General features: G+C 38.9%; 1 protein-coding gene across 1 annotated transcript in view; it reads right to left on the reverse strand.

Annotated features, from left to right (window-relative positions):
* Ptprd (protein tyrosine phosphatase receptor type D) overlaps positions 1 to 21,951 on the reverse strand; it is a 511,224-nt gene that overhangs the window by 359,330 nt on the left and 129,943 nt on the right. The window contains exon 2 of the mRNA XM_052176673.1: positions 13,691 to 13,856. Coding sequence (XP_052032633.1) covers positions 13,691 to 13,775 — 85 coding nt within the window. The 5' untranslated portion in view covers positions 13,776 to 13,856. The remainder of the gene's footprint in view (positions 1 to 13,690; positions 13,857 to 21,951) is intronic.

Genomic DNA, 21,951 nt, shown 5'->3' on the forward strand with positions numbered 1-21,951 from the left:
ATGTGCCTTCAAGGGCCCACTTTTAGTTCCTTGAGCTTTGTATGCATCAAACTTCACATTGGGTAGCAGAGTAGCCTCAAACAGAAACCTTGCTTTAACCATCATGCTAACTTTGGTCTAGAGGCAAAGGAAGGAGGAGGAACCCCTTCCCTAGCCTTAGTCAACCAGAAGCTACTTCAGGACTGTATATCTGCCATTACTAGAACATACAAGGGGAGAGGAAAGGATGAACGAATAACTTATCATTCCATATCCACACCAATCATAATTATCCATATAACTGCAGTAAGGTATTTTGAATTTCTCCATGTCTATATTACAGTGTGGGAGGCAAGGCTACATGATGGTTGTCCTGGTACCTGCTTTGTTTTCATTAACCATAAGAAAGACTAGAAACTGCTGAAGAAGGAAAATTTTATTTGTTGGAATTATAAAAATTTGTAGAACTGCTATGTTCTGGTGAGTGTAATTTTTTTCATTCAAATAAGTATATCATTTAATCTGTATAATTCATACTGAATGGCTTTCAATCCATTAAAATCATTAAAATAAGCTTTAACTCACCTATAAATCTGGATTTCAAGCTTCCCTTGGAAAGTCAAAAGATTCTGAGCATGCATTTCCCAGAAGACAAGACCAGACTGTATTGCTATCTCCCTTATAGAATTAGTATAGACAGCACAAAGTTGAACAGGCTTGCTTTAATAATGAACCCCACTTGCTTAGTCAACATAGACTTCTGAATTTTACTTCCCATAGCCACATTGAAGGCTTACATATTAAGACAAGGAGAAACAGATAAGGCTCTAGCTAAGATGAAACGTAGATGTCTTGACAATAACAAATGAGGATTTAGACAGAAACAGAAACAAACAAACAATTACACTTTAAAAGAGGCACCAAAATTCACATCAATTTCAATCCAGTGTATTGAGGAAGGGATATGAATGGAAGGAAACTAAAATGTGTCCTCCTCTAGATACTTCTCATTGTCTCTGGTGTATGTTCTACATATCTAGACAATACTCACCAAGTTCAAACTATTATAAAATCCTGAATATTTCACATCCTGAATAAGTTTTACACATGGCCCTTCTGCACATTACAATAATAGCCTCAGGTCTAACTACCATGATGCATATCTTATTTGATTTTAAACCATCTCCTAACTGTGAGATGAATCTCATACACAACAGTCACTCACCGAAACTGGACCACATTATCCCTATTTTCACTGTCTTTCCTTGCTTATTGATAGACTGCACTTAAGAATGAACTGAGCGGTACCCTGTCCATTTCCTATCCTTGGTACTTTTGGGCACACATCATGATTTCCTCAGTCAGTACATACCTAGATATCTATGTGATTCCAATGTGTCAGCAGATCCAAACATAGATCTACTTCAAACCCCAAAGCTCTCTTATTTTACTGTAACAAACAGATCCTGTGACTTTACCACACTGACACTTCCTCTGCATGCCAACAGGACTCTGCTCCCAGCACCACTCCCTGTGTATCTAAGACAACATTCCATTTCCTGTAAGGTAACAGCCTTTTTATTGCCTCTACGAACTCTGACAGTAGTGGGCTGGCTCCTTGCTTATTATACTATATCCTTAGGGCATGTTAGTGTAGATTGATCTGAGGAAAGGAGGGACTGGAAGCAGAAACTTAGGATTTGAAAAGATACAACTGGGGAGTGATGGGCAAAGCTGAGAAATCAGGAAGCACTCTTCCGAGAAAACAAAACAAAACAAAACAAAACAAAAAAACATACACACAGAAAACTGTTAGAAACTGTTAGCAATTGAAATCTGTGAGAACATAAAGCCTAGGGCTGAGGACTCAGACCAAAGGGAAGTGGGCCAGTGCGTTCCATGCCCAATGTTTTTGTCAGATTCACTTGTCCAATTACAAACTCTGGAGGAAAGTGATCCCAGACTGTGAGTAACTGTTTTATTATAATTGCCACCATACCCCTCCAGTTTCCATCTCTGTAAATCAGAACAATTAAAGTAAAAGGAGAATTTATGAATTTTACAATGGTTAAACCATTTTTTATAGTCTTTGCTGATGCCGTTCTGACTATTTCAGAGGCAGCAACTTTCTACAATGGCTTCTGCTTCCAGAAATTGATTCTCGCTGTGAGGCTCTCAGTGTTCTCCCTTGGGACTTTACTCCACACTTGAATAGATTTCCCCATTAGTCATTTGCCTTCATATTCAGCCAGGATTTTTATTTAGTCTAATTAGTCTTCCTTTTTCAAACAACTAGAACAAACCTCAATCCGTATGAGGATGCGTTTATAACCTTCACACCTCTGTCGACTTGGGTGGCTTCTGCCAGCAGTCAGGATGAACTGACAATGGCTGAAGCTTTGCATCCACCCATGTGTGTCTGAGATTCCAACTGCAGCACACTGAACATCATCGTCCCCAGCCGTGCCTCACAAATGCTTTCAATTCTCTGACACGATGGAGCCTGTGTGTGTATTCTTCCCATTGGTTGCAGGATCAGCGGTGCCCTCCTGGCAGCTTTGTCTTCGTTTTGTTTTTATTTTTATTTTTTTTTTTTTGATAAATAAGCATTGAAACAGAACAGCGGCCCCTGCATCAGGAGTGCCCACAACAAGAGCAACTCTCCATGACATGTCTGCTCTTGCCTACCTTTAGGAGACCAATATCAGGCTTCAATACCCATGATCAAACTGTCTCTTTGCAAGGCTCTCAACACATTCCCAGCAAACACAACACTTTCCAACACTTTCTTCCCCTTTTATTTAAGATGCTCAGAGCTCCAAATGTCAGGCACACAGTGCAATGAGAACTATCCCACAGCTGATAAATTATTCATTTTTCAGGAGCTTGCAATTGAAGTAGCACTAACAGTCAAATACCTGAAGCACCCCTGAAAGACACAAAGCATAATAACATTCAAATCTTTTTCTGCATAAATTCCAAAGGTTAAGTGCTATTAAACATCTTCTGTTTACCAAGAGATATGAACTCTTTGAACTTCCTTCTAATTAATCTGCTCCCAATAAACATTACTAACTAAGCAGAGTGCAAAAGAGACCAATCAAGTCCTTCTCTTCCCCTTAGCTCATCTCACTAGGCTAAACAAGGCCCTTTCCTGATGTGCTCAGCTTCTCCCTGCCTGGTGAGAAGGTGAAGATGAGTTCATCCAAAAGCAGAGGTCATAACACTATGAGCCTAGGACCAAACTGAAACACAGACACACATTTATTTATGCATAATGCGGCTGCCTTTTTTTTTCCTAACACAGCAGAGTTATGTTGCTCCAGGGACCCCCATGCCCACATGTCTTAAAATATTTACAATATAGCCCTTTCTAGAAGCACTGATGGACCTCTGGCTGAAAGACAAGTGACACATTGTGTACTCAGTCTTAATATTGTATGTTCATGGGTTTCTTTGCATAGGAAAACACAGTATACCACTTCTATGACAATGTAAAGACATCAGAAAGACCCAAAGAAATGAAGGGTAAGACTACGTATTCAGCTGATAAGAATTCCATTTTATGGTGAAGTGTTGTATAACTTTTCCGCTAGAGATGTGAGCAGACATCGATTTACCAAGGCATAAAAGTGATAATACGCTAAAGAAAGGATTTCACCTAAGTAGAGCTTGCTTGAACCAATGGATTTATTGGGATTCCTTCCAGAGTTCGGTGAGCTTCAGGAAGCTCCATCTTTGAAAAGATCAATCTAATAAGCAAGGATCACTACTCACAAGCTGCATCCCGGGGACCTCTGCCCTTGCTACAGGCATTTCAGTCAAGGCTGTCTCCTCCCAAGCAACTGCTCACTGCTAACAGAACCCTAGAACTTAGCCACATGAACATTTTAACCTTGTGAGCTTCATGATCCTTATCAGTTTCAACATTTCTATGTGTCAAGAGTCACTCTCCTCCCTCCAGAAGACAGGTCAGCACATGTCAATTGTCGGTTGCTAGAGGAATCCCAACCACAGTGTCACTTCTATTCCATTCAATTACTGCACCTTCTAGGGCTTAACACCTCCAAACCATATGGAGTTTGATTCTACTTTAAGAAAAGGAACTGGGAAATAGGTTGTACAACTGTGACAACAGAAGTGCTTTGCTGGATTTTTTGATATAATCTTAAAGGCAGATCTTACCGCTGACAACTTAGAATCAAATGAACAGCTAAAGCAACAGGGAAACCTAAGGAAAAGTAAAGTAATTTTATCATAAAACACTCAATTTTCCAAATGGATAAGTTTCCTTTTCTTATTTTAAGTGAAAGCAGATATATCAACTTACAAATTACTCAGGGCTATTCTGCAGCTGACACACATGTATCATTCCTGGACACAATGATATGAATGTCTTGCATGACTCTACCTCCACTGACACTATTATCAGAGAGGTCCTACATGCCTGCAGTGGTCAGTCCTGGGTGACTTTTAGCTTGATGCCAGGGTAGATCACGTAGCCCCTGGGGCCAAGAGCTTGTGTTTTGCTGGCTTAGCTATTCTGCTTCTTCTGTGTGAAAAGGTGCAGATAGGTAAGTGCAAGGTGCTTCATCAGTCCTCCGCCCCTTCGCTCGAAGCACTCCTGGCCTGATCCTTGGGTGCTTCTCAGTGAACCTGGCCACACAACGTCTATCAGCATCAGCTGCTGGGTGTTCTGGTACTCATGTTTAATCCCAACACTGGGAGGAAAATGCAGGAAGGCAGGGAGTTCAGAAGAAGCCTGGGCCACATTGTGAGACTGTGTAAAACACAAGAAAAAACAAGGGAAAACAAAACCACAGGCTACTCTTATAATGTTCAGGAACCAGTGCTATCAAAATTTTAACATGTTTGAATGAGTATGCAGTGTTTTGGTTAGGACAAAACTGACTTCAAAATAAAATGAAACCATGTACCAATAAAATTAAATCAAAATACTATAACACAGTTCATGGGAGAAGGATGGCTATAGTTATTTAGCACTTACTATGTATCAAGTGTCTAAGACTGTAAATTAGTTAACTCACTGAGGCCAATATGATCCAGACAACAAAAGTGGAGGATAAAGACTTGAGACAATCTTGTCCTGACTACACAGGTAACAAAGGTGCTAAAATTTATCATTCCAAACTGACATAGCTGATTTCTCAAACCAGTGAATGTTCAATGGTTCAATACTTCTGATGAAAGATTTCTCTTTCAATCCCTGTCTGGCATACATATATGGTCGGCCGTATACTTCTCTATTTCCTACCCTAAACATTCTAGTAGGCTTCAACCCGAGTTGCCTTTCCTAGCAGAGGAGACTATCAGTAATAGATGACAATAATCTGGCTGTTACAATTCAAACTAAGATGCTAACACGAAAACATTTAGAGAGCCATAGTAGAGAACCTGTCTAATCCAAAATGTCGAAAGTCTCAGGCCTAAAAAGTGCAAGGCTTCATTCATACACCTGGGCTCTACAGAGTGCAAAAGGTTTCAATAAAGACTCACAATGGTGAGGCTACCGAATGTGATATTTTTTTGTTGTTCTTTTTGTTATTGTATGCTTGATATTTCTTTTAAGCATTGTCTCCATCTAAAACTATCTCAACAGGTAGCAATAGATGAATGCTAATGTCTGCATATGCCAGGGGTCACCCTTAGGTACAAAGGATGGAATGGAAACACACCTTCACTAAGTGCCTATGTATGCAGCACTCACAGTATTCCTAACCAGGATCCCCATTAAACCTCACTGGAAGGTTTAAGAGTTATGAACAGCCCAATAAGGTCAAAGAAACTGAGAAAATGACTCCAGATAAGCAAAGGCAAGACACTAGAATGTAAATTAAACCTCCTTCTTGGTGCTGCATGCTATTCTGGAGAAATCATTTGGTTTAATAATTGTGTATTAGCTTACATTCCCACTGAACATGAAACGTAATCCAACCTAGCCCTGGTGGATTACCTCCATACCCAGCACTTGGAAGGCACAAAAGGAGGGTTGCTGCAGTTTGCAGATCAATTTTGTCTATACAAAAAATTCCAGACCAGCTAGAGCCACACAATAAGACTTTCTTTCAAGCAAACAAAAATAACAACAAAATGAAGCAAACAGAAATTAAATCCAATCTCATAAGTAATAATGATTCCTTCATATAACAAATGGAAGAGGATTTTAGGAAAAATTTCATTTAAAAAATTATGTACCTTTATAGACAATGTCACTGAGAAATCACTTACAAATCCTACTGCTATTAATTTTATCTACCTTGAAGAATATAGAGAAAAGAGCCATTAAAGGTTTTTTCCTTTCCTATAATTTCATGTTGGCCATCCAATTATGTCCCTTACTTAGTCATCTAAAGCAAAGGATGGAGAGAAAGCATATACAGTTCCAAAATAAAATGCAATTTACTTTAAAAGGAAAACAACACTAGCCAGAGATAAAGAATTGAAAGCTCACATGGAAATGCATGCCTCTGCCTTAATGTTCCAATATACAGTGGCTAATGCAAAGGAAATTCAGCTAAGCTGCATGGGAGACTATACAATTATCATGAAGATATTTACTTGGTTCCAGTAGAGGATAATAGCACTGTAGCCAAGATAGTCTCAGAGCATTCCTGTTTCCCTACACACTCCCATAGTGCAAGCTCCTCCTTGCAGGGCTTCCAGCTCTGACTCTTTCCTGCCTATATGCCTGCTCCCACGAACCTGTTGTACTTCCGAAGTCTGAATTTATGCTGTCTTTTGAGCCAGATAGGTTCCTTCTTCTTGCCTTTCAACCTCTGAAATCTACTTCTTCAGAGCTGGCTCCTCCCCCTTGTTAGCTTGAGGCTGTCCTGAAATGGACAGAACCTTCCCATGAGTGCAGATCATATACTCCCCAGGTTCCTGCCTTTGATGATGCTTACAGTACTTTTCCTTCCCTAAAAATCTCAATTCTCCTTCACTTTTTGTTTATAACCGCATAACGTTCTCCTTGTACCATACTCTACTAAGACAAAAAAAGCTGTATTTTAATAAGAATCTGAATCTGATTTTTCGAGGGCACAGAGAAGACATTTGCTAATAGAATATCACTTTCAAATTATATATAGTGATAAAAATGTATATTAAGACACAAACAGAGATACAACAAGCTTTTTGGCATGCATCTGAAACCACTATAGGGTTGAATGGTCATTTTGCTAAAAAGCAAAAGCATTTTATTACTTTATATTCATCATAAACATTTATTTATATTTCAATGACAAATATTTAAATGTATTTAATAGATTTGTTATCCATTCAAAAACACACGCACAGTATGTTACTTTGGATTATTATATTTGCTGTATTTTCAGCTCAAATTAATGTATTTACTATACTGAACATGAACATATAAGTACTTGCATATTTTAGTTCCAGACTTAATAACAGTAGTTATTATAAATGATTGCCAAAAAACTATTCTGTGATTCTCACAGAAATCAATCTCAAATTATGAATCTATAACTTGCATTATAAAACAGATCTAAATTGAGTCTTCCATAGTAACATACTGAACTTCACTTATAATTTTAAACTGTTTCTTAAGTTGAAAATTATAACAAATATTATTATAGAGATGAGTTTAAATAAAAATACCTAGACTCAAGTAAAATGTGATATTATGGAAATTTGAAGATAAACTGTTACATGCTAGCATAGAATAATATTTCAATTATTGTACATGCCTTCATATTGTATATTACAGAAATTGTGTGTATGTACATACACGGTTTTGAAATGACACAAAAGAAGCTAAAAGAAAAATATAAATGTATAAGTTAGATATTTTGTAAAAAGAAGATTTCCCTTGATCCCTAGTCTTTAAACTCATGATTCCTCATTTAAAGATGATGCTGTGAGTTGGAAAAATGCCTCAGAGGTGAAGAACACTTGGAACTGTTGCAGAAGGCCTGGGTTGGTACTCAGTGCCCACACCAGGCAGTTCACAACAGCCTGTAACTCCAGTTCCAGAGAATCCAAACCCTCTTCTGGTAGCTGTATATGCATGGTACATATGGTGCATACAGATAGGAAGGACTGTCCCATGCCCTCACCTCCCACATCTCTGATTCTGTCTGTCACACACACACACACACACACACACACACACACACACACACACAGAGAGAGAGAGAGAGAGAGAGAGAGAGAGAGAGAGAGAGAGAAACAAACTCACATACACATACACACACACACAGACACACACAGACACACACGCACACACACATTTAACTAATAGTCAAGAGGAAGATGGTTTATGGATTGAAATGATTTTAAGCAACTGAAGCACATGTATATGGGAACAGGAAGGCACAGCTGCCTCCAACGTTGTCAGTATTTGAAATAGGGCACATAGTATCTGAATGAGGAAAATTAAGGGAACTAAAACAAAAAAAAATAGCATTAGGAAATCATAAACAGCCATAATTACATGCTAAGGGGCTATTAAAAGTAAAACGCTCACAAAATCTTAGGCATTGCTGTATCCTTCACACGTGGGGCCTCAACACAGACAGTGATCAGAGATAATGGAAAGTTAACCTTGGCTGTTTCTTTTTTAAAGCAAATCCCTAGGCGCTCAGTCAAGTGCTCTGAAGTATATACACGTGCTGGCTTTGTGACACAATCTTAACCTTACTAGGTGTCTGCAGCTCTGTGGAGCACAATTAATTCTGAAATCCACAGAAGCGCCACAAAGGATCCCAGGACCAACAGAACAGCTGTGACGTGCTCCTTGCTTCAGACAGCTGATGCAGCCACTTTGAGATGAAGGGAGGAAGGAGGACATCCAGCACTCCTAGATCAGGGCACCTCAGTCAGTCAGAGAAAGGGACAGCAGACTGCCTGCATAGATTTCCCATCTTGCCTCACTGGAAAGCCAACAGACTCTACCTTCAGTTTATGCTGACCAAAAGGACCTTAGCCATACATGAGGAGTAAAGAGCAACCTTCGTGTTTTCATTTAACATTTTAAGAACTATTCGCCCTTCCACTAATTCATGGAACTCAAATGTATACTTGAATATGCTACAGATTTAAGCTCCCTTCCTCTCAACAGGCCAACTTAATGTTGTAATATTTTCATCACCAGAAGCAACTACATTTTAAAGGATGTTTATATAACTACAGAGATCGGGAGAGAGAACAATCATAACCTAAAATAAAAAGATTTTTCAATAAGAAATTAACGTTCCTTGTGCAAACTAAAACTGCCTCCTAGAAACTGGCCAACAGAGTAACAGGAAAGTAGCAGTGGGTACTCTACTAACTCCGGTGGAAAGATGTCTCCAGAGCTTCTGAAAATACAAACACTCATCTGCTACTCCATTATAACATATGGATTTCTGTCTCCTTAAGTGGCTGGTGTCGTTGCTGTTGCTGCTGCTGTTGTTGCTACTGATGTTGTTGCTGTTGTACAATACATCATATTAATCATATTAATGGCCATTTACTTCTGTCAGCATGTTCATGCCCTTCTTCTGTCTGGGCCATTGGCCATGTGATAATGCATGTGCTTACAGAAAGTATACCCAGTTCTCTCCTCCATGCACCTCAAGAAAATGTATTACCATGAACAACAAAAGGGACAGGCGGAACATCTCCTGATACCCATTCCACTCAAGCCACATGACTTTTACATAGGTAATTCTATAGATAAGTTTCTTTGAAAAGACTTTCTAAAGAACTGGCTTCATATTTCTTCTGATTTTCAGTTTAATTCCTGCAGCTAAGATTTATAAAGATCTTCTATGTATAGGATTTCTTATAAAGCAGGCTAGCAAATTTAACACAAAGCAAGAAGACCTGGCTTCTCTGTCACCCAAAGTTTATAGTCTCCAGATAAAATGAAGAATGTCCGCAGAGGACCTAAGGCAAGTGCTTGGTAAAAATGGCTGTTGAAGGTAACACAACCATTTCTTAAACCCCTGGTCTACGCCATCGGCTGGTCTGTGTTTTACTTCAATTCCTTTAATCCTCACAGCACATAAGTACTAGAAATTCTATTATTCTATCACCAGCATCTGTTATTGTCATCTTCCACATTCCAAACAACAAGACAGACAGTAAAGTATATGATTTAGTGAAGTGATAGCCAGAAATCAAAATCAAACCCTAGTAACATTCCAGCAGAAGTGCCAATTCAACCACTGCAATGAAAGTTTAAAAAAAAAAGAAAAGAAAAAGAAAAAGAAACATAGCGCCCAAGAGCAGGAAATCAGAGGATTTCATTCATGAGAAAAAATACTGTTTGTGGTGACGTCAGCAAGGTGCTTGCTTCAGCAAGAAAAGAAAATGAGAGAGGCATCACACTTAAAATGAAAACCTGGCAGAAAAGCAACTGAGAATAAATATACTAAGCCATTTCAAGATCTAAATATGAAAGTTTATGTTTCTATCAAAGGACTGGTAAAGTCTGAGACCCACTTATAATAGCCAAAATGTAAGGTGAAACTGGTTCAACCAAAAGATGCCAAGAGCTGGTTCTTGGAATGTACATGATATTTTTCAAAAGGGGGCGGGTAGTAGAGGGAAGAAAGAAGAAAGAAAGAAAAAGAGGTTGACAGAAAAGTAAATATCAAATACATGTAATTTTTCAGATGAAAGAGAAGAGGTTTGCCTTGGAATTAAAATACTAAAAGTCTAAATTTATCTCTAATTTGTGTGTGTGTGTGTGTGTGTGTGTGTGTGTGTGTGTGTGTGTGTGAGAGAGAGAGAGAGAGAGAGAGAGAGAGAGAGAGAGAGAGAGAGAGACCTGGCTCTAAGGAGTAAACATTCTGACCCAGCATCAGAAGTAGCTACTCACCATTCTTTAACAAAAGTCACACTTGACTCTTGGAGCACAGTTCTCTCACGGAAACACTCATAAAATAACTAGCAGAATCACCCAATGCACTCAAGACTAAGAGTAAAAACAAATAAAGCCTTTTAAAGAAATCGTGTGGTCCAGGAGGACACTTTAAACCAGCAACGGCAAAGACTGCAATTTCCTAAGGGAATATTATCACATTTTTTAACGTATATTTGAACTAAGACTCTAAGAGTTCTCCTTAATGTAACAACACTTAGCTATGGCCCTTTCCACCACCAGTTACAAGACAAAGTAGAGGCTATTTCAAGATCATTATTTCAAAGGGATTAAACTGGCAGTAAATCAGTATAGCAACCTACATGGCATACCTCACATTCTCCAATCACGAATCAGCTTTTGGTACAAAAGAAAAACCAAGATTTTTCAGATTTCTCTAATAGCTATGGCAAGTCACTATTAAATTTTGAATCATAACTCAGTAACTTGGATCAACATGAAACATGGGAAAAAAAGGGGGAAGAGTGTGTCATTATGTTCTAATGAAGAAATAAGGAGACAAACCCACAACCTGACCAATGAGAGCCTGACAATGCGATCTTTACAAGATGATGGAACCAGTTATTCCTTAACTGTTCCATGGTTCCGTATTTTTCAAGTGGTTTTAGAAAAAAAAATGAAATAATATAGTGAGATAGAATCTGGATATTTTTATTTTGTTTTGTTAACGTGACACAAGTTAGAATCCACTGGAAATATGGAGCCTTGATTGGGAAAAGCCTCCATCAGGATGGCATGTAGAAAATCCTGTGAAGCGTTTTCTTGGTCAGTGATTGATGTGAGAATGTCCAGCCTACTGGGAGTAGTGGCACCTCTGGGAAGGTGGTCCTGGACTGTGTAAAACAAGCAAGCAAGTAAGTCATGGACATCAAGCTTTTATGCAAAACTCTTCTTCAGTTCCTGCCTCCGGGTTCTTGCCTTGATTTCTTGCCCTTACTTTCCTCCATGATGAACTACACCTTATGAGATTAGGTAAATCCTATCTTCTCCAAGTGGCATTGGGTGAGTGTTCTATCACTGCAATAGAAGGCAAACTGAGAAAGTCCTATATGATCTGTGATAAAGCATAGGAAAGAGCAAAAGAAAAATGTAGACAGGAGTGGTGACAGAGAAACGCCATCTGTGGCAGGCAGTGAAACATAATCTCAGCAATACTTGTTCCTAAATTTTTGACATCTTTCTGCCTCTTTCAAACACGGCATCAAGCAAAACCATAACTTCCCCAAAGAAGAAAATTTTTCTCTCTGCAAGGATGATTTTTCTCAGATATGTAACTAGTAAGGTCCAGAAAAACATACAGCTCTGATCTGATGTTTAAGCGGGTTCCTAGGGTCTTTGGAACCCTTTTGGAATGCTTTTGTCAAAAATGAACAATGGTGAAAACAGTTACTTCTGGACTTTGGCCAAAGCAGAATTCACAGAGCTATACATTCAATTGCTTTCCAATAAAGTAAATTTATATTTTTGAAATAAGTTTTGACATAAATACCTTTAAAATAGCAATACCTTACATTTGACCTTTCCCCCAGTTAATTATTTCCAGGCATGGTACTAGAAATTCCTAGTCTTAACCTTAAATCAATACTCCCAAGTGCTAATTAGCAGACCATATATATATATATATATATATATATATATATATATATATATATATATATATATTAAACTTAACCACAGAATGCTGCACTTAGAACATGTATGTTCCACATACATTCTATTAATAACATATTTTCCTTCTTGAAAGATTCCTTTAGAAAATAGATCCATATTTAAATAAAGCATTTGGTTGTTAGTGAGGAAATTCTTGTCAAGACACAATTAATAAGAAAGTGCTAAGATGACATAGGCTCTTTGTCTTTGAGGTATCCTTAACATGAATCAAATTTAATCTCCCTGGGACAGCCAGTGGAGGGAAAGTTAATGACTGCAGATGTTATACATGTTAATCACACCAGGGGACTCCTCAAGAGGATGACTAAATCACATATGAACTACAAAGCTCCTAAAGAAATAAGAAATAGGCATGGCAAAATGGGCACTATTGTCATGTGAATGCCACAGAATACATATGGAAAGAAACAGATGTGAACAGTATAGAACTAATGATTGCTAGTTACGAAGAAGATATGATCATCTCATTAGCTGGCAAGCTAATTGACCACAATCCCAGTTTCATAAATCGAGTCCAGAAGCTGAAACTTTCGCGTCTGCATTGCATAAAATTTTTTTCCCACTTCCAGACCCTCCACCCAGCCACAAAGTTGTCAGTTCTGCTTGATTTGTTTGAATATTGTACTCCACGACAGCTGTCGGAAACAGTACATCAGAACAGCTGCTGTGACAGCTACAAGGGGCTTGCAAGTTTAATTGGGCTCAATGTGACATTGTGCGTTTTTCTAAACATAGAAATTTCCATACAACTAAAGAAATTTCTATTGGGTCTCAACAGTGTTTACATATTAACGCTACCAATTGGTCAGCCACAGTTTAAGTGATATTGTTGGTCTCCTTTTTTCTTTGTCGCAAGGCTGGGAGGAAATATGAGAAAAATAGATAAAAATATAAATAAGCAGTAGGAAGAGTTAGACACATAAGCAAAGAGGCCTTAAACAGAAGAGGAGGTAGTGGAAGAGACACATCAATAATCTCTTTCAAAGGCTGGCAAGAAGCCAAGGAGGATCCCACAGTGTTTCAGGATATACTTCCCAAGGAAATATATTCAGAGCCCTGAGCCTGGTGCCAACTGCAAACAAAACCACTCATTATGGCCACAGCTCCCCAGAGAAGGGCAGGATGGCTTACTCTCAGCACAGGCGCAGAGGAAGAAGGTGAGGAGCAGCGACAGCGGCCTGGCCACGGGCACCATCCTGCAGCTTGTCAACAGCATGAACGGGCAGCTTGGAAACTCAGCCTAGGGAGCCACAGCGACTGGTCTGCTCAGAAACTTCAGCTGGAACCCTTTTAGAGCCTGTGAAGGGGGGAGACAAAAGAAGAAAACACAGAGACATTTAGATTTCTCACTCTTTCCCCATGCCCTACCACAACCTAGAAAGACATGCCCTATTGTAAAAACACAATAAACACTGGAGATGTCATGTCTTTGTATTGGGAGCTAGGATTGTAAAATGGAGGGTTCCTAGCATTCTTGCCTCCTACAACCAATCAACAAGAACTAATTTCTATGCCATCTTTTGGCCACTATATTCTAAGGGTGGGGGACACAGGCTCTTCATGCAAAAATCTGTGTGAGCGCATCATGGAAAAAGGTACACCAGAGCTTTAAGTAATGCCTAATAATCTGTCCATTCATTAATGACAGAATAAAGGAAGGCTTATAAGGATGTTTTGCCTGTGTATGTGTGTGTGGTATGTGTGTGTATTGTGTGGCTGTGGCTGTATCTATGTGTGTGTCTGTGTGTACCATGTACGTACCCTAACTGTTTACCACATTTATGCCTGGTGCCCATGGAGGCCAAAAGAGCATGTCCAATTCCCCGAGTCTGGAGTTTCAGATGTTTGTGGACTGCCATGCAGTGCGGGGAAGCCTTGAGCATACATGAGCAGGATTTTAACAGGATGAGGAATGGGTATTCCCTGAACTCCATGCAAAGCTTTGAAAACAGTAGGTGCTGGTGTGCTGAAGTAGGGCTAGCTTGTTAAAACAGAAAACTAGGCACCACAACAGGCTACACTTCTGACGTTCTCTTGTGTTCCTCATTTCAGGGAAGTGGTTTGGGATCCACACGGTTTGTGAGGGCCACAGGGTTAGAATGAGGTAACTATTAGGAGAACAGAAGATGATACAACAGAGAACACAAAGAGCTCCTTGGCTATTAGTCTATGTCTAGTGCTCATTACCCAGCCAGCACAAAAACAAGCGCTATACTGCTTAAGAGCAGAGGAAAAATAGAAAACTAGGTGCTGGGAAAATTTACTGGCAGCTGCATCAGAAACAGTGCAGAATGCCATTAAGTTCATAGCAAGAGTTCCAGGTGAGACATAAGATGAAACTCAAAGGCGATGGCTTGCTCACAAGATGGCTCCTGGAGTAAAGGTGCCTGCTTCACAGGACTGATGACCTTAGTTTAATCTCCAGAACCCACAGAAGAAAGAGGAAACCAACATTTAGAAGCTGTTCTCTGACCTCTACGTGTGTCATGTTATATATACACATGTGTATGAGCAGGCGCATGCACATGTGCGCGCACACACACACACACACACATACACACAATAGTAAATAAAATTCCCTTAAAGCCATTTCCCCTTAAATAATGAGTTGGTTGTTACAGCAGTGGAACAGAAATGGGAGGGAATGAGGGGGTCACTGACAGGCTCTAAGACATAATCTGGAGTGTGATTCTCAAAGTGACATGGAGCTGTGCTTACAGAACACTTGAAAATACAGCATAGCTTCTGACAAAGAGGAGACTAAATAAAAAAAAATAAGTGGAGAGGCTGTGCCAGATATTATAGCCTCCTCTGTCTCAATGATGAGAACTTAAGATCACAAGGTTTTGTTTGCAAAATGAAACTGTGCACCTTTAATTTTCATATCTCTGAATGTCTGAAACACAGGAGACTTTGAAGGGATATAGAGTAGAGATGCCCCAACACAACCTTACACCACAAAATAAGTGGATCTTAAAAGAATAGCAGTGCAGCTATCATAAACAGTTTGTCTTTTCTGACACTAAATTTGAAAATTAAAATACTGTTTTTATTAAATAAAAAAGCCTGGGTCTTCATTAATATGCAGGAATAGTTTGGATGCAGGAACAAAGCAGCGAAAAGGAAGAGTTACCATTCACCTCCACAGGCCCTTCTTTTGTTTGTTGTTTGTTTGTTTGTTTTGAGACAGATTTGTGGCATGAAGAACTGAGCTGAACACTGAGACACATCTTGAATCAGAAAGCTAGCCAGCTGTTCCAGAACAGTGATTGGTTATCAATCTCATCTGGAAAACAGCTTATCAAGCAGTTCGCAGCTATCAGCTGTTGGAAATCGCAAAGCTTCAGAGGAAACGAGCTACAGGAATCAGCTCTCCTCGCCTCTCTCCTCCCCCTGCCACCGCCTTTCTCACGCCAGCATTTCAGATGGCAGCAAAGTCCAGGAGACATCAGTCCTGTCGGATTCAATTTGTGTCTGGGCAAGCATATCAGAGCCAACTGCTACATAAGGACTCTGAGCCATCGCAGCATGGAAGCCCACAGAAGCTTGCTCAGGGAAGGGCACCCTGCCTTTTCCATGCGCTCTGCTGAAGTGTATTAAGACCCAAATTTTCCAAATAAGTCTGCAAATGTTCCCTCTTGCTTGGGTCAGTGATGGAATTTTGCTCTTTAAAAATGAATGCTAACATGAAAAGACACATTTACACTTAAATAGGCTATGCCCTTGGCCAGTACATCAAGGAGGTAATCAGAAGTATGCAAAAATACATATACCAGAGGTTCACTCCATAAACACCACTGAAAAAGAAATGCTGGATCATATCGGTACAATGAAATTGATATTGCAATACAAAGATTGGAAATGAAGTTTTAGGGAGATAGTTAAAACAAAAAAGAATGATGATGTTTTCCCTTATCCTTTTTGGGTAAAATGAGGCAAGACAGAGAAGCTGCTCTGTGCTCTAGGACATCAGAAGAGACCAACTCTGCCTCTCAGTTCTTGTGACACTCATCAACAAAGACATACAAATAAAACTCACAAAGGTATGAGCTTGAAATATTTTAAACACTGCTGTTTAATTCCCATGCCACAAAGTCCTTATGAAAGATTTCAAGTCACCAGTACATTAAACTGGAAGCAGGCACCTGTGTGGTAGGGACCTTCCCAGATAGTACAGACAAAATGGTACTTGAGAATCACATGAGCTGAATCCAATGCATTTCCTTAACTGAGGACCATAGTCTACAACAAATATATTAATATTTCAACTACATTCAATACTGAACTTTCTCCAGCTTTCCATAGTGCTAAAATACATTTATGTAAATTATATAAAATGTAGATTTTCTTTTTTAAAAAAAATAAAAGTAGGGTTACAAATTGGTACAAGCACTCTGGAAATCAGTCTGGCGGTTCCTCAGAAAACTGGGCTTGTCACTTCCAGAGGACCCGGCTATACCACTCCTGGGCATATACCCAGAGGACTCCCCAGCATGTAATAGTGATACATGCTCCACTATGTTCATAGCAGCCCTATTTATAATATCCAGAAGCTGGAAGGAACCCAGGTATCCCTCAATGCAGTAATGGATTCAAAAAATGTGATATATATACACAATGGAGTACTATTCAGCCATTAGAAACAATGAATTCATGAAATTCTTAGACAAATAGATGGAGCTGGAGAACATCATACTAAGTGGGGTAACCCAGTCTCAAAGGATCAATCATGGTATGCACTCACTGATAAGTGGATATTAGCCTAGAAACTTGGAATACCCAAGACATAATCCACATATTAAATGATGTTCAAAAAGAACGGAGGAGTGGTCCCTGGTTTTGGCAAGACTCAGTGCAGCAGTATAGGGCAATACCAGAACAGAGAAGTGGTAAGTGGGGAATGGGGGAACAAGCAGGGGAAGAGGGCTTATGGGACTTTTGGAGAGTGGGGAGCCAGGAAAGGGGAAATCATTTGAAATGTAAATAAAAAATATATCGAATAAAAAAAAACAGTAGTTTAGAAATGGTGGCATTAACTTGCTGATTTGATGAAAGTTCCCTTTGAACCTTTCTGATAGAGCAGTATATAGATTTGTGCTTTTATAATTCAGCCATAGTAAAGGTCCAAACACATCATTAAATCCTCTATATATCAAAACCCAAATCATTAAAATAAAATAATTATACTTTATTTATCAAAACATAATAAAAGTAGGAATGGCTGTTTTTAAGTTGTAGAAAATCTTTCTGTAACTTCTTGACACACCCAGGAGCAAAAAAAAAATTGTTCAGTAACTCCTAGCATGTACCCAGGCAAGGGCTCAAGACAGTGAGGTGCTGTCAACTAAATATAGAGGGATCTGGCTGAAACAAAGGCCCGTAACAGCCATAAACTGAAGTACATCATTTTAAAACCTCTGACTTCATAATTCAAATCATTTTAAATTATATTAATCACTCTGGAGAAGTCAATAAACAGTTATGGTCTGAAAATGTGTCTCCCAGGGGGCGTGTGTTAGTGACTTAGTCCCCAGTCTGTGGCCCTAATGGGAAACTGGATCCATAGAAGCTTAGGGCCTATGTTACATCTTCTGGTCAGAGCAGGCAGGGTTTAGCATGAATATTGAGGGCTAATCCCTCCTCTTTCTCTTTTTCTTTCTCAGTCAACAAAATGAATTTACTCTGCCATGTGCTGCCACCTTGATACACTAAGACACTATATTCCTACAGCATCAGAGCCAATCATTTATGGTCTAACCACCCTTAAAATCATGAGCCAAAATAGGCCATTCTATCCTTCAATTTGATTTTATCTTGGGTATTTGTTACAGTAATGGCAAACTGACTAACACAAGAATACAGCCATTAAACTGAAAACAGGGTAAGTACGGAAAAGAATTAAACATCAAATAGAAAATAATTTCCACAAGGACTTTGAAGTCACTGTTATTATCATGAGAAAACTATGTATCATTGTCTAAGCATTTAGCCCCTTCTGTCTCATAACAGATCATTGCAAGTTTACACGGTAGAAGCAGTAATTTCCTAATACTGTTCAACCTAGGCAGACTTGCCTATAGAAATCGAATCGGTTGCAAGGAGAGTCTTCACTTACTGTGACAGCTCTCATCAGCCTCCTTAACGAGACATCCATAAATCAAATGGAAATGGTTTCCAATTATTTAAGAGAAGGAGCCATTTGTACAAAGGATAAGTTACCAGGCAGCTTCAGTTTGAAAGAGACAAAAGCATTGCCATTCCTGCAGAAGTGGAGTATCTACTGCAGTGCCAACAGAGGTTTCTCTAAGCACCATACAAATCTCTATGTCCTCAATACACAGAACAGTAAAAGGAAATGAAAGGACTCAAAACCTATACCTTCAGTGTTTCTTGTATTGATTTTTCTAAGAGAAGACAGACCCCTGAACTATTTATCTTGATAAATTACAAAAGCATCCAGCTCTGTCCAACACAACTTCCTGCATGGTGGAAATATTACTGCACTGTAATAACAGACTGAAGTATGCAAGTAGAACAGGTTTAACTCACATTTACTTACATTAATTAAACAGCCTCAGATATACACAGCTATCCTAGTGAACAGCACATTCAGCAATGAGAAATACAATTAAAGCATAGAAAAGTGTTCTCAGTCCTGACTGAAACAATATGATACAATTTCTGAGTCCTTTCATTCTTGGGAACAGTAATAGCTATAAGCTTGCACTGTTGAGGGCTTGCAATGCTGCACTTAACATTTAGACCATTTATTTCCTACCTATGTTCTGTGTACAGTCACATACACACTTACACAGCTTTACTTTTATCTAAATATTTCTATTGTTGTTGAAGTAAAATTGTGTGAAAATTCTGCAATGTGCCAAAGAATGAAACTGTATCCTTGTTTCTAGCCATATATATCATACATAAAAGCTTCCATATGTATGTGTATATGTATGTATGTATGTATGTGTATAAAATTTTACAATCAATGAAGGACAAAAATAAACTAAAAACTTTGAAAGCAATAGAAGTGACCATAGGTGAGAAGAGAGCCCTGTCCCAATCAAGGAGGTTTTAGATGAGGTTGCAAAATCCATGGGCTAACACTAAGGAGATAGAAGAACCTCAAGCAAGTCAATAATAAGAAGACAAATAACTCAAATTCAATAATTTAACAATATTAAAGGTATATAAAAACTATCTTTAAATGATTTTTAAGAATATTTGAAAATGACGCTCTTTGACCTACAATCCTGTTCTTCCTGCAAAATAGGCCAGGGCAATGTCTGCCCAAAGATAGTGGGAGTAACCATCCAATAATGACATAAGGCCTACTCCACGAAATAAAACCTACACCAAACACTGCTTGGGTGACCAAGAACCTGGAACTAGATAACCTTAGGACCTAGGGTAGAACCAAATACGTCTGTTCTTAAACAAAAATAGAGCAATAAATAGAGCAATAAAAAGACATTCCTCCATACTCATAGGCCAGTGCCTTGTTCAGCCATGACCACAGAAGCTTTGTCCTCCAGCAGATGGAAACGAATACAGGCCCACCGCTTCTGTATTATGCATAAAATGAGCGTTCTTTGGAGCACTAGGCCCTAAAGGTTCAGGGAACCCCGTCAAAAAGGAGTCAGAAAGAATATAAAAGCCAGGAGGAATGAAGGAAAACATTAAGGAAACAAGCTATGTCTATTTCATCAGGACTGACACACATATGAACTAACAGAAATTGAGGAGGCACACAGGCCTACACAGGTCTCTACCAGCTGGAGTCTTATAGCTGACAGGAGAAGTGGATACATGTCCCCATCGCTAACCCAGATGCAATTGCCACTTGATAACTATTTCCAGAGGAAATGTAGCATTATCCAAGGGTGTCTCACTGGGGAAACAAACTATTCTGAAAGGTACATACAACAGTAAATGCCAACATAAAATGAACTCAACAGCATTGCTGGAGATTGCTTGCCTCATAAGTTCATATCAGTGATTTTTAGATGTTATCTTATGTTTTGTTTTTATTTATATATAATTTCTTTCTTTTTTTACACTACAGGTCCTTTGCCCACATATGGCTTACATTTTGGTGGGTTTTTTAAAAATGGTATTTCTGTATACGTGGAAACATGTATCTCTGTGTCTATATCACATTTCTGTGCGCTGTTTTTTTTTGGACTCTTGTTTGTTTTGTCTTATTTCAATGTACTAGTTTTTATTCTATCTTATTGTATCTCTCTCTCTCTCTCTCTCTCTCTCTATATATATATATATATATATATATATATATACATATACATATACATATACATATATGGGCACATATATGTATATATATATATACATATACATATACATATATGGGCACACACACATATATACATATATATGCATATATTAAAGCCTATTTGTTTTATAAGTCAAGATAAAGATAGGGTGGTTCCAGATGTGAGTGGAAGTGGAGAGGAACTGGGAGGAGTAGAGTGAGGAGAAACCATAAGCAGAATATATTCTGAAAAAAAATAAAGCTATTTTCAATAAAAGTAAAAGTGGTGTACTGGCTGGTTTTGTGTGTGTCAACTTGACACAGGCTGGAGTTATCACAGAGAAAGGAGCTTCAGTTGGGGAAGTGCCTCCATGAGATCCAGCTGTGGGGCATTTTCTCAATTAGTGATCAAGTGGGGAGGGCCCCTTGTGGGTGGTACCACCTTTGGGCTGGTATTCTTGGGTTCTATATGAGAGCAGGCTGAGCAAGCCAGGGGAAGGAAGCCAGTAAGGAACATCTCTCCATGGCCTCTGCATCAGCTCCTGCTTCCTAACCTGCTTGAGTTCCAGTCCTGAGTTCCTTTTGTGATGAACAGCAATGCAGAAGTGTAAGCTGAATAAAACCTTTCCTCCCCAACTTGCTTCTTGGTCATGATGTTTGTGCAGGAATAGAAACCCTGACTAAGACAAGTGGTATTATGACTAATCTTGGTTGTCCAGTTGACTACATCTGGAGTCAACTCAAACACACACACACACACACACACACACACACACACACACACACACACACGATTTTTATTTTCCTCATTCTATCAGGTCAGCTCCATTAGTGAACTATGACTAAAGCAAATGAGAAATGATCTAAAGAGGTATTTCTCCAAAGACATCTGGATACCAACAAAAGAGTAACAAGAGGACTATCTTAATCAGGAAACTCAGTTTGGTTCCCTCTTATTGAAATTTGTGCTAACATCCTAGAGGAGATTCAATTGTCATGAACAAAGTCTAAGAATTGCCTTTTTTGCTCATAAACTAAAAGCAAAACATAGATGATCACTGTGAGGACAAAATGGTGATCAAGAGCCGCTATTACACCTATTATTAAATAGCCAATT

The sequence above is a fragment of the Apodemus sylvaticus genome, chromosome 3, assembly GCF_947179515.1.
Source record: "Apodemus sylvaticus chromosome 3, mApoSyl1.1, whole genome shotgun sequence".
In the NCBI taxonomy this organism is placed as follows: domain Eukaryota; kingdom Metazoa; phylum Chordata; class Mammalia; order Rodentia; family Muridae; genus Apodemus; species Apodemus sylvaticus.